Source organism: Labrus mixtus, chromosome 20 (genome assembly GCF_963584025.1).
Source record: "Labrus mixtus chromosome 20, fLabMix1.1, whole genome shotgun sequence".
In the NCBI taxonomy this organism is placed as follows: Eukaryota; Metazoa; Chordata; class Actinopteri; order Labriformes; family Labridae; genus Labrus; species Labrus mixtus.
Window position 1 is genome coordinate 11,317,654 of NC_083631.1, and position 16,888 is coordinate 11,334,541.

The following is a 16,888-nucleotide window of genomic DNA, read 5'->3' on the forward strand; positions in this document are numbered from 1 at the left end:
GCTCTGACTGTAAAATATAGTCAAGCCTGTTTGGCAAATGCAGTCTGGAGCAAACAGAAAATACTGCAATGTTTTTCAGATGGAAATATTTAAGCAGGGTTTTCTTATAAGAAAATTACAGGAGGATTTCTGTTTTTTCTGAATTTGTTACTTCATTTTTTAAAGCCACTGAATTTATAAAGCTTTTAGGAGTTCTATGACAATACCTTCTCTTTTTGTTTCTTCAGTTAACATTTGTTATGAATTCGTGCTAGTAATGATTGATTGATTCGTTGACAGATGGCTCTCAGTCTCCCCACCTGAACTCACTTCTAGCTAAAGCCATGGTAGCCCTGCTGACATCTTTCCCATTCCTCTCTCTCTCTGTTTCCCCTGCAAGAAGCAGATTTCTTTAGCATGTGTTGCTGTGCTGTTCCCCTACTGTCGACAAGTGACATCTGCTGGCCAAATGGCGCAATGACACCTCTTTAGTGGCATGAACATTGGATGGAGATGTTGAAAGTAGAAACAGAAAGAAATAGGGGAGTCAAACGGGAGAGGCACAGTTATTTCAGAAATAAAAATATAATTTGAACAACAGTCATATATCAAACAGAGATTTTAAAAAAAAATAATGTTTTACTACCATGAGAACAAGCAGCAGAGCCAAAAGCTCTGTTTGTGTCTCCTTCTATCTCCCTCCCTGCCGTTCTCTCCCTGTACATCACAGCTCATCAGCATAGGCACAGATAAAAGATAAAAGAAACAGGGCAGAGGGAGAGAGGAGAGGAGGGGGGTTTTCATGGGCAACCTGCCAACTGCCCCCCTCCCGACATCACCCACCCCTCGATCCTTCTACCCCCTGCCCTCCTCTCTCTCCCATGGTTGATTCCCTTTAGGCCCCTCTCACCCCTTCTCACCCCCCTCTCACCCCCTGGCTCCCCGACTCTGTGTGGCGTTGGCACAGAGAGGGCGCAGGAGGCACACAGACGGCCACGCAGATGGGCAACGGGCAACGCAGGGCTGCCTCCCCACACCTGCTCCTTGCTGGCACAGTGCTCGGGCCAGGCGGCCACAAAGTGCACACGCTAACACATACACACACAAACACACAGATGTGTATCTAACGCAGAATATTCTCTCTCAATTTATTGAACTTTCCCACATATATAGACAGACGAGCAGGGAGCAGGCACGTGCAAATACTCCCACGAGCTGCTGTACATGCTGATGCACATGCATGTTATGTGTCTTTAAAAAAGAACGCTGTCTCCCCTCCTACACTCTGCCGCTCAGCCTGTCAGTCACAGATGTTTACACGCTTATCTCCAACTGTGCCTCAACATGTGCTCTCCAGAATTTTTTTCACATATACACTATCATAAACATATATGAGACACAATCACACATCCATAGCCAACAACGGATGTATTTATAGTCTCCAGCCCACACATTCACACTTCGCACTACCAGCACAGAAATTCATTTCACAATGAATTACATGGCCCCATACTGTGCTGTCACATGCTGTTACATACCAGGTATGCAGTGAACTACATCCAACTGCACTATTGTCACCTTTACACAGAATGTGGGAACACACATTGATTATACAGACTTGGTTTGAGATTTCAGTGGATCAAAATGATGGGATTTTGTTAGCCTGAAAGCCTGTGACTGCTGTTTTGTTAACACCACCATTGTGCTCAAGGCTTTGCCAGAATTTAAAGCTGCTGGTTTAATAGGTAGGGTGTGGATATGGAAGCCAAATAAACTCCCCAGGAAACCACCAAAAATAACAGAAGGAGAAGTCCATCCTTAAACAGAAAAGCCAGAGTAAATGTCCTGCACACTATAAAGCTCAGTCTTGATTTATAGTTAAAAATGAGCTACTCCATCAAGAGTAAGTGGGCCTTTATTCCAGTGACAGAACACTAAATGTAGATTTATGTGGATTTTCTTATTATTTACTTGAACATAGATAGGTATTTGTTGTTGTTTTCTGAGAGCTTAATTTTCACTAGGGATGGGTTGACGTGTTGTTTTTGGTTGATTTATTCAATAAAATGCTAATATAACTCAGCCGTATCACTTTCAATTTATCAATACTATAAACTGGTACTATACAATTTGCTACATGTTGAAAGCCTGACTTTTTTGCCCTGGGTTTTGCCTCAGGCTGCAGGCAGAACGCTCCTTCATTATCGGTTTGTTTGGAACTCGTAGAGCAACCTACTGACACTATTGTTAAGTTCACAGTACAGGCAGCAAGAAAGGACCCTGGTGAGGATGGACACATGCTAGTTGCTGCAATTTAGTGGTTTATCATAATTAAGAACAATTTCAGGAGGGAACTCACAGGCAGGTAGGTAGGCAGGTCCAGGTTTGAGGGACAGAAACTCAGAGAGAAAACATAGGAAGCAATAAGGTCAAGTACCTGGAATAAACTTGCAAAAAAAGGGGGAATAGTCTAATATAAAAGAAGTCAGACTAATTAGGGAAATAAAATGGTGGCAGGATAGGTAAGACAATTGCAGGACTTTAGAGTTAAGGAGAAGTGTGGATTGGGAAAGGAGGGATTGTCCCAGGGCACCCTAATAAAAAAATAAAAATGTGTAGTTCGGCAGGAGGGCGAGATTGAGCCAAAGTGTCCACTATTGATCTTCTGTGTTTTTTTCCTATATTAGTGTAATATAATACAATATAATTTGATTGGACTTTAAGTTAATTTCATTGATATTCCTTTTAATCGAAGCTGAGTAAGACACTCAAAATTCGAGACTTTAGGCACAAGTTCAAAATTGTATCTGCAGCATGATGACTGAAGACCGGACATGCAGCTTTGCAGTGCATCAAAAATATTCAGTCAGCTGCCTTTCTGAATAAGACAAAAACCAAAGGCGTCTGAATAAAATGTCACGGAAGAACACAAATAAATGAAAGACGTACGTTGAAGTAGAAGACTTGTTTAGCGGCTGTTTAGGATTTTCTAATTGCTCAGCAGGAAAACAACAATGTGATTAGATCGGGTCCGCTGTTATTATCGTGTTACTCAACCTCTAATGAAGCATATCCCCAGCAAAACATTCAAGGGCACCTTTGGAGAAAGTGGTTTCCTGTCACTTTTGTATTTGTTTGTCTGAACCCATGCGGCCAAAGCGAGCTCAGGTCATTCAAGGGACAGTTACAGGCGACCATTAACTGTTTTCAGACTGCAGCAGTGTCCAATAAGAACCAGTGGCTTAACGACCAGGGTCAGGATGAGCTTTGCAGAAGATTGAAGCTCAAAAGGGGCAGGATTTTATTGATCAGACCGCGATGAGTTTTTGAGAAAGAAAACGCAAAATGAATACAAAATGAGGCGGGAGAAGAGGGACGTGTAGAGGATGAAGGAAGTGATGGAGGAGGAGGAGGAGAAGAAGAAGAAGAAGAAGAAGAAGAAAAAAAAGATTGAAATGAAGTCCAATAAAAGAGCCGAGTGAACATCTGTGTGGGATAGCCGTGGGGATTAGGAGGGTTTGGAACATTTTAAGCGCATTAAAGATTAAAAAAAAGGTCAGAATGTTTAGCAACATACCGATAAACCTCTTAAGCGAAACCCAATTGGGGAGGCTGTTGGGTTTCTTTATCCATGGGCTGGTGGATGGGAGGTGGGAGTGTAGAGAGGGGGTGAGACTGTGCAACCACACACACTTAAACTCAAACACACTTGTATATATAAATATGTCAGTCAGGGGCTGTTCAGCATCTGCTTAATATCCAGCTCTCATTTTAAAGCTTTGCATTTGTGCTACATTATATTCAGTATTCCTTAATGTATGTCTCCTTTTTCATGTGCAGTACAGCCAGGGTTTTCTCCCATCACATGTGGAGATGAATGATCCCGAAACCACATCTGCATCCCTTAATTAACCCTTAAGTAACCCCTGCTGCTTGTACTAACAGAGTCCACCAAGAATGACTGGGTTTGGATTTTTGCACCAATGTCACAGCTTGTATAGACAGAAGTCAGGGAGGCTGAAAAGCATGAGAGAGAGTAAAAGGAAGAGGCAGAGGCAAGACAGAGAGGGGAAAGGAGAGAACAGTGGTAGAATTGTCTGCAAAGCCATGGAGCTGTCAGAGGAGGAGGCCCCTATAGTTTGACTGAGAACTGAACTGTGACTTGGGAGCTATCCTTAAATGACACTGTACACAGAGGGTGGAGACAGAGAGTCAAAGGACTCCTGGCTGTAGGCTGCAGCAACAGTATTTTGTCAAGTCAAACCTGTGCATTTGCATGTTTAAAACATGACCTGTGTCTTGTTCCCATATGATGATAGCAGCCTATTCTTTCCTATCTGATGCTCAAAGGTCACCTAGCAGTGGTTTCAATTTAGGCAAGGGTCAGCTCTGGAAGGTTTTCTTAGGCACTGTTTTACTTTTAAGATTCTAGGATTTTATAGTTATCCTTGTTCATGACTTATTTACTCAACATACGAGATAAAATGTATCACGATTTTATCATGATTTTCTACAACTCTATAATTCTTTTGTGGGGTCTGTAGCTTAGGGGTACAGTTGGTTTTTCTCTCAACCGGAAGGTCAGGGGTTTGATACCCAATTCCTGCAGACACATGTCCGATGTGTACTTGGGTATGACCCTTAACCCGAAGTTGCTCCTGCTGCTTCATTGTGGTATATAAATGTGTATGAATGGGATTAGTTAATACTGATGGCCACTTTACACAGCAGCCTCTGCCATCAGTGTGTGAATGGAAGTGAATGGGAAAGTGTGACCTGTTGTGTTAAAACGCTTTGAGTCAGAAGACTAGAAAAGCGCTACAAGATCAAGTCCATTTACCAATAACCATTTATAAAGAATGGAAGTCATTTCATGAATGAATATGATGATTTTTTTCAATTGTTATAACTGCAAAATACCTTTTTCAAATGTTTCTTTATAGTTTAAAGGCCCCTTTTTACTAAGTAAAAAACAATGCCTATTTTTTCATGAAATGTGACACTGATAATATCTTACAGATAGTCTCTTTTAATTTTTTAGTTAGAATGAACAAAGCTTTTTTTTTTTTTTTAAGTTAATCCCAAAAAGATTTATTTATCTTGAAACCTGACAATTTAATGCTGCATGATAGTATATTTAACTGCTAATGCTGCTAAGTCTGGGAAAGATCAGCGAAACGCAGTTTGAAGGACATGTTTCAGTGACACTGCAGGAGGATGGACTACTGACTACAATTTGAATAATTTCAAGAAAGAGTTTCGCAATGTGCGCTTCGTTACTTTTCTTCCTACAGTCGTTAAATTTAACATCCTCTTACTTTTCATCCCTAAAGTTGGACTGGTGATGTTCATTTTACAGTCTGCCATCCGTCTGACACCCCCGCCCCCCCTTCACTTAGTGCACATTAGATCACAGAGTGCCTGAGTGCTGATGTGTGCTTGTGATGCACAAACAAACACTCTAAGCTGTTTGGTAAATTAACTACAAAAAGTGTCTGTGTGAGCAATGTGCACTTGTATATGAATGTGTTTGCTGTAAATTAGTCCATTAAAGCTGGCAATGTCTGCCTCTCACCAAGCCAGTAAACATGTGTATGTAATTTTCAGTCAAATATCTCTTTATGATTTTCACTTATGGACATGTGTGTGTGTATTTGAGTATGCAGCTATGTGTTGTTTTTGTGTCCGTGTGTATGATTGATGGAGCAATTAAGTAAGTGTGATTCTGAAGTGTGTGTACATTAGCCTGGGTGTGATTTTTTTTTTTGCCTCTGTCTGCAGCTGAAGTGTTATAAATGTATAGCCTGTGTTAACTTTTGTGTAACAGCAGTGACTGTATACTGACCAGGACTCAAAATGAACTCTGGGTATGTGTGTGTATTGTGTGTGTGATGACAGCGATAGCATGGTGTATTTGATGGCCTGTGTGTTTCTTTGCTCAATTATCTCTGGTGGGGTGTGTGCAGGGGGCCTTGGGGCGACTGTGTGCAGAAGATAAGGGTGATTCATCAGTGTATTAATTTGTCCGTGTGTAAGAGCAGGAGTGCGCTTGGGAGGCAAAGCATGTGTATCCATTTTTTCTGCATGCAAGTTCAAGCCAACTTGTTAATGAATGGTCATGTGGTTACTGTAAACCTCAGTAGAGCTGCGAAATGAATCACAATATCAGCATTATTCTGATATGAGCATGCACAATAAACACATCACAATATTCTGAATTTGTCGCAGTAAATAAGACAATATTTAGTACACAAACATTGCTTTATCACTATTCATTTGAACACTTCATGAGGTCTGTTTGAGTATCATGTTCAGACCTTCGCACTATTTTGACACAGTCAGTTGAAGCTCATGCTAGCAGCTTAGTTGTGCTCTCTGCAATCAGTGCAGCAACGACAACACACACTTTTTTTTTTTTTAATTTTTTTTTTTTACCACAGCTGCACTTGAACCTAAGCTTAATTAGATTGTTATTTCTGACTACTGTGACTATACAACCCATGGAATCTTTGTCGTGTCCATCGTAAAGCCTTGTACTTTGTTTTAACTTGTAACTAGGGTAAGGTATATTGTCACGTCGGTGTTGTTATGTGTATGATATAGGTTTGGCTAAATTGACTTTTGCACAAATATTATGATGACACACATTACTTTCTTAAGAGTGCATTGTAAATAAATAAATATCAGAACAAACAAGTGAGGGTGGACATTAAAAACTTTGAAATATATTCCGTTAAAATGGGTCATATGTTTAAGGAGATTTTTCATCAGATACTGCTTACTACAATAACCTGGATATACAACTCTGAGTGAATGATTGTGCTCAATTGATAAATAGATAAATCATGATACAAAACAACAATAAAAACAATCAATCTAATACAACCAGCAGACACAACATGCTCACTTTCCACTTTGTAGCACATAATCATCATCCCAAAAACAAACTTAAAACAAAGCACTCCATGGCTTCATGTGGTGTCTCTTAATTCAACTGTTTATACCCTCAGCCTCTCAGGGCTGACATATCCTTATAACGAAACAATAATTTCAGTTGTAAAGACTCAAAGGTTTGTTCATTTTAAGCAAGAAAGGCTGATACTGTACACAGAGATCATGTGACCTTAAGGGTGTGACCTGTCATTGATGGGAATCTTTTGCACTTTTGAGATCGTTTTCTACTCGCATGGTATCTTTAAAACAGAATGTTACTCAGCAGAGTTTGAGGAGGTGATAAATATACTGCAACCGGAGTGGATTTAATATTGTAAGATGCAACAAGACTCATCATTTTATCAGTTTTATCAACGCGAAACGCCACAGCACCATGTCTACTTTGTGCTGAAGAATATGTTGAGTTGATGTCAGTAGGTTAAATTATTATCTCCATTCAAACTAACATACTGACAAAAATCAGCACACTGAGGCTTCAACAACCATTCATCATTAGGGGGTTAAACCCTGTTGTCATAACAACCAGAGGCTGAATTTTGGCTTGTAAATTGTCATATAAGAAATGAAAGATTTTTAGAGGCATGTACAGGTTTGAATGGTTTCAGTTATTTTCTTGTAGTGAGTGGCACGATCAGCAGTGTCAGGTTGTGCACTGCAGCGACTAGAAAGGGCTCAGGCCAGAGCTTTACTTCTTACCTTATTTGAACTTAATAAGTCGCTTTGTTTGTTGTTCCCTTTTTCGTTCTTCCCTTTTACTTTATTAAGCTGCCTGATATCTGTGATAATTTCTCATTTTTAAAACCGCAACATCCTCTCTAACATGCAGGCCGGACGAACAACCCAACACTTGCAGGATTGCAGACAAACATCCCCGTGGTTTTATCCTCACTCTGTTTGCGTTTCATATCCTCTGTAGGTCTTTTTATTTTTAAGACCGTTGGGTCTGTATATGAGAGAGAGTGTACTTTGCAAGCGCGTGTGTGTGTGCGTGCGTGTGTGTGTGTGCGCGTGTGTGCGTGTGTGTGGTTGTGCCGTCAGCTAGCAGGAATGCATGGTACCGCCAAAGCTAAGATGGCTGCCAAGGGCTAAGATGGCTGCCAGGATTCCACAGAGCGACAGCACGGGAGAGAAAGGGAAGCAGAGACAAAACGAGTGTGAGAGGACTCACAAGAGAAATATGCGAAGATGATGTCGCACTCTCTAGCAGAATGAGAGAAGAGTGGTGCGGGAAAATTAGAAACTCTATCCTTGTGTGTTTTCTGTTCTTCCTTTTACCCAGAGCGAAGAGGGTTTTTTGGAGGAGAGGTCTCTTTGTTTAGTTGGTTTTGGCAACGCACAGACCGGGTGAATAGTGCATCAGTTTGTTGGCATGTCGTCCACTAATGCCACCCAACATTAGGACGCTGATTTGTGCTTATGAGATGTTGAGATTGGGCTGCGCAGTACTGCCTAGAAAAGGGGCCTCGTTCAGACTTGGGGGACTTGGCCCAGGACGGCCTTAAAGCTCCAGCACTGTGGCGTAATTGGGCTGAATTGTATATATGATATGTTCATAAAACTCTATAATACTGCATTACGTATCTAAAGAAAAATGGCAGCCAGCAGGCAAAACAAAACTAGCTGAAGCTGGCAGCTTTCTGCCAGCCTGCCCCTATAGATGCTAAGGTAAACACACACTGAAGATGCAATACAAACAATGCTGAGCGCCCAAAGTGTGCATTGAAGAAGAGCCCCCCCCCCCCCAAGGTTCAAATCAGCAGCTGAGAGCTTTATGTTTTGTTGGGAAATGTAGCACATTGACTAAGTTACACTCTCATCCATGTTAGAGTCAAGTACTTAATAAATCAGGTATACACTGAGAGGAGTGTTGTTATCACAGAAGAAGCAATCCAACAAATACTCAGAACCCAGAGATGTATTTTTCAGTGTCGTTGAAGTCAGCAGTGGAAAGCTGCCTAAACACTTTACCCAACCTACACTGCCTTAAATTGTGTTTTGTCCTCAACTAGAATATTGTGTTTGTGCATTTGAGTGTGAGGGAGTCCCTGAAAGGGAGAGAGGGAGAAAAAAAGGGCTTTTCAAGCCAAAATGAACAAGCATTCAAAAAACACCTCAGCCTTCAAAATTGGTGCCTTTTTCTAGTGGAAAAAAATATTTTCCCAGACTGACTCCCTATCAAACATTCAATTTTGCCTTTTTATGACTTTAAACCGAGCTAACCTGCGGCCTCACTTTGGCTAGTATCCAGACATCTGCCCACCTGACTAACCATCTCTCCTTTTTCTATCTTTCAGAACAATCAGGACAATCAGACAACTCAAACCAGCAAGGAGACACAGACGTCAAGCCCCCACCGAATGGTAAGATTGAAAGTACAAACACATAGATAAAAATGTCTTCATTTACTCAATGGTACATGCACTCACACCTGTACATCCACTAACACACATGCACATACTGTACATGCTCACAACCTCCACATACAGTACCTCTCTGTGTGAACATTGCCCCAGCAGAGTTGGGTCGAAGTTTATTATGGTAAGAAGAGCTGATGGTACTGTAGCGTGGGGGCCGTGCCGGGATTGTGGCGGGCCACTCATAAATCACACTGACGTTATTGGAAGATGGGAACCACATGGCTGCTGCCGAGCTGAGCACTGACCTCATGCGCTGTCCCCGCTGTGGTTAACCCTGGACGGGGATGGAGCGAAGGAAGGAGAGGGATGGAGGATGGGAGATTAAGGAGTGATGGAGGTCGGAATGAAATCCAGAGTCAGGGTTGAGGAGAAGAGATGGACAGATGAAGAGAGGGATGAAAAAAAGGAGGGAGGGAGGCCTTCGATTGAAAGTTCAGTCAACGCTTGAGCTTATAATGGTGTCCGTAAAACACAAACCATATGAAAATGATGGACAGGGACATAATACAGCAAAGAGTCACACACCTTACAGTAGTTAGGGATAAAACTAATATCCGATGAATTCTGACCACCTGAGATAATACGCAATACCCGGAGTCTAAATGAATGGCTTATATGTGGCCTGAAGGTTTAAAAGGAGCCTCATTAAAACACTATAGCTTGTTGTAGTTTTGGCATCAGTCATATTTTTTCACTTGTAATAATGATCATCTATTTTCTCATAAATTCTTGATCCAAAATGGCATTTTTGTTTTTTTTGCTTCCGAGATCTAAGCATTATCTCTGAAGAGTACAGTTAAACTGTGCCTGCTGGAGTTAAAGACCAATGCTTCAGTATACCCTTACATACGTACTTAGACATGTATGTGCTAAAAGACCATAACATACAGTTTTATATACATTCTACAGCTGCCTATGTAGAGATTATACTGACTTGTTAGATGTGATTGGTTGTGTGTGTTGGACTGTCAACAGTCAAAATAAATGATAACATCCAAACCAACGGCGGCCTGTATCTTATAGAAAACACATGGGCCCAATTGAGGACTCCGGAAGTGGGCCAGATTTTTCCATACATGTGTTTTTCAGCTCCCTCATCTTGTGTCTTATGCATATGTGGTTTTCTGTGTCCACATGTAATTTAATGCATTTTCGGTGCACATATCCATGTAGCCCGCTCTCACATGCTCCTCCTCTGTCTTTCACCCAGGCCACTTGAGTTTCCAGGACTGCTTTGTGACTTCAGGGGTGTGGAACGTAGCGGAGCTGGTTCGCGTGTCACAGAGTAAGTCGCAGCATTAACCCTCTCTGTCAATCTACACATCACACTTAATCAACATTCATTTCAATGTAGGTGAAACAGGAGGTTTCCACATGGAAGTCTTTGAGACCAAGCATTGCAGTGGGTTATCTTAGAGTTAATGTAATGCACCCTGAGTGGGGATGAGTGTGTCTGCAAAGTTAAACGCCATGCTATTGAATAGTTTGTGAAACATTTCAGCTCAAACGGTGACGTTAACAGAAAAAGGCAGCGAATAACAGTTGTTATTATAAAACGTACTCCTTGGACCATGGATGTCAAAGCTTGCAAACTCCATTCAGTGTAAATTGATCTTTTAGTCAATGGTAAAATTATCTATCACAGGATAACCGATCATTTTGAATGGCTGGTGACACTAGACAAAATGTCAGGGATATGAAAATCCTTTGGTTCATCGTCTTACAAAGAACAATGGGGCTTTCTATGTATTTTGTTTGGTAAGAATAGACATAGAATGGGATATTGTGTCATGTTCAGAGTTAATAAACGGGTGTTTTTAATAGTTAATGAGAACTCTTGGTCTGACATAAAAGTGAACAACCTACCGATCAATTGTAATTCTGTCACTACAACAAGTAAAACATTTTGAGTCTTATGTTATGTGTGCGTGTTTGTGTGCCTGTGTGTGCTTTCCTCAGCCCCAGTTGCTACAGCAACTGGCCCTAACTTCTCCTTGGCTGACCTGGACAGCCCTGGCTACTACAACATCAACCAGGTGACCCTGGGACGGCGCTCCATCACCTCCACCCCCTCTACCAGGTACACATACATGCCCACATATGCACTCAAAAGACAGATGCTGCCCATGATCTTTTCCCTTGTACTAATACTCTTCATTTCTTTATTCTTCAACCTCTTAACACTGCTGTATTCTTGATGCTTAGCTTGCTCTGCTTTTTGATTGTGGTCTTTCTTTCCTCTTTCTCCCCTCTTTTTCCTTCTTCATGGCTTATTCTGCTCATTCCTCCTCATTTTCCCACCAATCTGTTTGTCATTCTGTCTTTGTTTGTGTCTTTTGTTTTTTCCTCTTGCTCCCTCTACCGTCCTCTCTTGCTCGTCTTACGCTGCAGGACTGAAATGGAGCTTTATGCAAGTCTCCCACGGAGGTAGTTACACTCATTACAGAATATCTCCCTTGATACTAATGTAACACAGAACCCTGCATTATACTCGCACAAAAGCCACACACGCATGCTGTCACTCAGATACGCACACAAGCACACGTATTTAAACATTTTGGATCAGCAGTGAAACGCTGTACATTCACAAGCCTTTTATTTTATTGGACACAGATGTTTCAGTCTATAAGAATCTGCAAACACACACAAAAGCGTTCCAGCATCACTGTGCTTACTTTCTGCTCTCAGTTTCTAACTGCTCCAGGTCAGTTTGCAAACAGCATGTTGTACAAATTCTGGCCTCATCTGTCTCACTAGTTGTCTTGCCTTGTCCCCTCTGGCTAAAACATGATATGAAAACAAAACGTTGAAAGGAAACGCTGACATTTTGAATAAGTGTAACTTCTGATTTTATGCAGACGCATGCCTGATTGAAATGAGAACTCTTTTTTTGTCCTCAAATGTCCCAAATATGATATGTCTGCATAAATTAAAACAAAAAAATGTGCTTTTCCCATTTGTTTTAAAACCTTGGCTTTTGTGCAAGGTAAAGTAAAATGGAAAATAAACTAACCCTGTCTGTTTCTTCCTCTCAGCTCCAACAAGCGCAAGTCTATTGACGACAGTGAGATGGAGAGCCCGGTGGACGATGTCTTCTACTCAGGCCGCTCCCCGGCGGCTGGCAGCAGCTCTCAGTCCAGCGGTTGGCCTAATGATGTGGATGCAGGTAGTCCCACTAATACCTCCCCATCACATTCTCCTCCTGAAGCTGGGCAGAGGTTCAAGTCAATTCAGGCACAAAATGTGGCTGATTTTAAATGTAGATTTAAACAAATAATGATTTGATGTAAGCTTCAGAAGAAGCAACTCCTCTGGGTTTTTTTCTCAGGAGAAAATTACACTGAATTTTGAAGTCCCTGAAAACTTACTTTCTCACTTGAACATTGATGGAATAGATTGACACATTGGGAAAACTCGATATCCTTTCTTGTAAACATGCACATGAGAATACTGACAAAGCTCTTATGTCTGTAACTAAGATTGAAAACGTGTTATCAGAGGGAATCATAAAGGCTGAAACTGTGCTAAACAGTTCATCTGGATTAGTCCAAAGCTAATAAAATCCACACACCAGCACCTTTAAAGCTCAGAAATATACACATTGTATCTTGTTCTTTTAAATCACTACAAACTGTAAAACTATATGATGATATTGTACCTGACTATTTTTTGGGCCAGGTGTAGCAGCTCCCTAGAATCAACATACAAAGTGTTAATCCAAGAGCTTTAGAGGTGGTGGAATATGAATTTTGATACCTTTGGAGAGAGCCAGGCTATTTACCCCCAACTTCCCGTTTTAATGCTAAACCTATGTAATTAGCAGTTTGCAGTAGCTTTTATCTAAAAACAAAAAAAACATATATTGATTTTTATGGCTCAGATTTTTCCTATACATCATGTGTTGATCCTATTAAGATTCAGAGTTATGCATATAGAGGCGTAGTTAGGCGTAATAATGGCAACCATCATCATAGAGATTTACAATGTCACTTGAGAATCCAACTGGTACTGAGACTATACGTCCATGTAATACAGTCTATGGTCAACCGTGCTGCGATCACTTTTAAAAGTACAGCAGAAATAAACTCTAGAAATCCCAAAGTGGAATAACAACAAGTGTTCTTCCTCTGTGTTCAATTATGGGCCTAATCCTCAAGCTAATGGAAAAAGATGTTTTCAGGGCTTTTTGATACAAATATACTGACTGACTTGAAATGGGCCAGAAGCCACAGCTCACCTCCTTCTATCATTCTCTCCATCACTTGACCCCCTCATCATACCAACTCTCTTTCACAACCTCTTCCATCTAAAATTTCTCACTCGCTCACAACCTGAAAGCTTATCCTCCATCGGGCAGAATAGGCCTGTTAAAAGTTGAGGTCATTGTTCTAAGGCCAGGTTTTACCATCCTTTTTTTACATGCAGCAAGGATCTTAAGGCCCAGTTTGCAAAAAATACATAAAAATAATTTTTAAATCCCTTTTCAACATTTAGATTGCTTTTTTATGTAAATGCCATTCCTCTATGGTTGTGGGGTGGAGGATGAAGTCATATTGATGCATACATTTAAACTTCTGCAAGTAAAATGGAAAACTTGCTGCATGCTCATTTGGTTAAAGTGTGTAAAAAAATATTGGTTTAAATTAACTGAACTTTTGATTAAAAGTCCAGTTAATTTAAACCAATATTTTTTTTTATCGTGGTCAATCAGACCACGATAAAAAAAAATATTGGTACAGAGAACCGAAAATATGAGTACAGAGAACCATTTATTCTAGTGTTTGTTGTCTGAGTTATAGGTGAGAAGAGTGGCAGAGATGAACTTGCTCATTCAACAGGCATAAGCACATCTGTGTGTGTATGTGTGTGCATGCGTGTGTGTGTGTGTGTGTGTGTGTGTGTGTGTGTGTGCGTGCATGCGTGTGCGTGCGTGCGTGTGTGTGTGCGTGCAAGCGAATGTGTGTGTGTGTGCATGCGAGTGTGTGTGTGTGTGTGTGTGTGTGTGTGCGTGTGCGTGCACGTAAGTGTGGTAAATCGGAGAGCCACATTCTGTTGATATTTCACATATAACTGTAAGAAGCTATAAACAGCTAGTGTTGTGAAATCTTGATATCTCCTTCACATAATCTTATGTAAAGAAAAAGACACTTTTTAGTGTTTTAGATGAAAATATAATTCCAACTCTAATGAAGCTACATTTAGTAGCTGGTTAGCTTAACTTTTAAAGCAACAAAACGAACATCTTATTTAGATTATTAAATTATAGAAACGATGGAAGATGTTTTTTGGGTACCTTGTCTAACATCTAGATGTTGCATTGAAACCCAACATAATACTGTTTTTGTACTTTGAATTTATAGATTCAACTAATTAGGTGTAACTTTAAATCAGTCAGCTTAGAGATTATGGTAGGAAGATTGTATTGCTTAAAGACAGATCTCAAGCTCTTTGTTTTCCCTGCTGCTAATCTTTTGTTTCTCAGAAAATTAGTTAATTTGTTGACACATTTCTGAACTATTCCTTTCACATTATTACCAGGACATATTCTGTGTTGACATCTTAAAAAAAAACCGCAGAGCAACGTCGGTAACCAGCTTTAGAGTTTTATACCAACAATGACCCTTTGGCTTGCAGCACTTTTTACCATCATATGATGGGGTCTTGTGGTCAAATGTGTTTTCTGTGAACTGTGTGTCTCTAGGGATTAGTTTTAGACTTTTGGGATTCTTTTAATTAACTTAAATCATGTATACTTTAATTTCTAACCGTCACTCCCACTCACATGCTGCCATTTTATTACTACCAGCAAAAATGATGTTACTTTTTTATGAAAACTTGCTGCACTCTATGACATTAAATTCCCCTATTGTCCATTATTTAACAACCCTTCTTTCCCAAGTTCATTATTTCCACCTCTGTCTGTCTCTTTATCTCTGCCTTTTATTCTCAAGCTCCTTCTCTTCCATTGTTAACTCTTCCCTTCTCCCCTGTTTGGCCTTTCAGTGCAGCACCATTTGGCCAGTGTGCAGGAGAGGAAGATTAAGCATGAGAACGATGGAGTGCAGTTTCCTTACCATGGTTAGAACAACATTAAACATTCTACTGTGTACATGTATAAATGCTCTTCTTCAGCTCACACTACCCGTATACATCTCTTTCTGTCTTGTTTCAAGTCTGTTTGCACTTCCTATGAGCTGTCTATTGTCTTCTGCATTTTCCATCCATCCTTTCCTCTGCTCTTCTTGTCTCTTCTCTTCATCCCTCTCTTGTGTCTTGTTCTCTGGTTATGCTGCCGCTGGGTGGGTTTGTGTTTTTACCAGATGTCTGCTGTTGTCCATTGTGGGTTTACCAAAGCCTTTTGGTAGCCCAATAGCTCCATAACATCCACCCCCTGTCTGCCTCAAAGATGCTGTTGTAAATCTGTGAAAGAAATCAGACATCTAGGAGGATGAAAACATCCCTAATGTATTAAAAAAAGCATGTCGGAATTACTCTTATACCGGCATACACTGTCTGATAAACAATCCACTCGAAAATGTGTAATTATGTGCATAATCATACCCAAAAACCACATTGTAGTAACATAGCATATGCATACAAACAGTGTTTCCGAGGCAGTGTGATTTTGTCAACAACATTCAGCTAAGTGCTCTGGGTGTTGTAATTTTGTTGTCAAGCCCTGAGAGAGAAAGCCAGCAATGAAAGACAGAGAAATAGGAGTATGTGTGTGCGTGTGTGTGAATGTGTGTGTGAATGAGGGTTTCTTGAGTAGCTGTGTTACCCAGTTGTTTGGACAGAACTGTTGAGTGGCGTCCCACCTGCTGTAGGCCTGTCTCAACCGTGTCTGAAAGACAGTGCAGGAAAAACAACATACGACCCAAACAAACACGACTAAAGGCACTCAGGTGTGTCATCAATGCACGAGGCACCTTCTGTCTCCAAGACATGCTTACTCACCAACACACACATTTACAAATGGCATGCAGACACACACACACACACACACACACACACACACACACACACAACAAGATTTAATCTCTTTCTCTGATTTACATTCACACACACATAAACACACAGGCACTCCCCAATCTGGAGAGGAGCAGCGTTCCGGTCCAGATGGCGCCTCCATGTGTCTACAGCAAAGGGAGCTACTGGGTTACAGCAGACATCTGTTCTGGTGGTGGTGGTGGTGTTGGAAGTGAGAGATGAGGAGGGATGAGGAGGGATGGAGGATGGGAGGAGGGGTGGGGGGGGGAGCTCGACTGCCTCTGCTTGTGCCTGTTCTGGAGGTGATCTTCCACCTGAATGAAAAGCTCAGAGGCATAGCAGGTGATCATGTAATTCATCATTAAGTCTGCTGTATCCCGCTCTGCTCTGCTATGCACCGTTCTCTCAGTCCGCCTGCTTGCTCCTGCTGCTCACTGGGAAAAAGCAAGCATTGGGTTACAAATGTAGTTGTGAGATTGACAGAGAATTCCTGCAAATTAACTGGTGATACGAGGGGGGGGGGGGCAACTGTGATGTGCCTTGTGGTC

At 41.1% G+C, this 16,888-nt stretch overlaps 1 protein-coding gene across 18 annotated transcripts in view; it reads left to right on the forward strand.

The window, feature by feature from the left end:
* The window catches only part of nfixb (nuclear factor I/Xb), a 126,289-nt gene that overhangs the window by 88,756 nt on the left and 20,645 nt on the right, over positions 1-16,888 (forward strand). For 10 of the 18 annotated variants that reach the window (XM_061065945.1, XM_061065947.1, XM_061065956.1 and 7 more), the window contains 6 exons: positions 9,228-9,293; positions 10,561-10,635; positions 11,310-11,430; positions 11,742-11,777; positions 12,386-12,516; positions 15,354-15,428. In XM_061065945.1, the coding sequence (XP_060921928.1) occupies positions 9,228-9,293; positions 10,561-10,635; positions 11,310-11,430; positions 11,742-11,777; positions 12,386-12,516; positions 15,354-15,428 (504 nt within the window). The remainder of the gene's footprint in view (positions 1-9,227; positions 9,294-10,560; positions 10,636-11,309; positions 11,431-11,741; positions 11,778-12,385; positions 12,517-15,353; positions 15,429-16,888) is intronic. The other 8 variants (XM_061065951.1, XM_061065961.1, XM_061065946.1 and 5 more) reach the window with 3 other exon arrangements.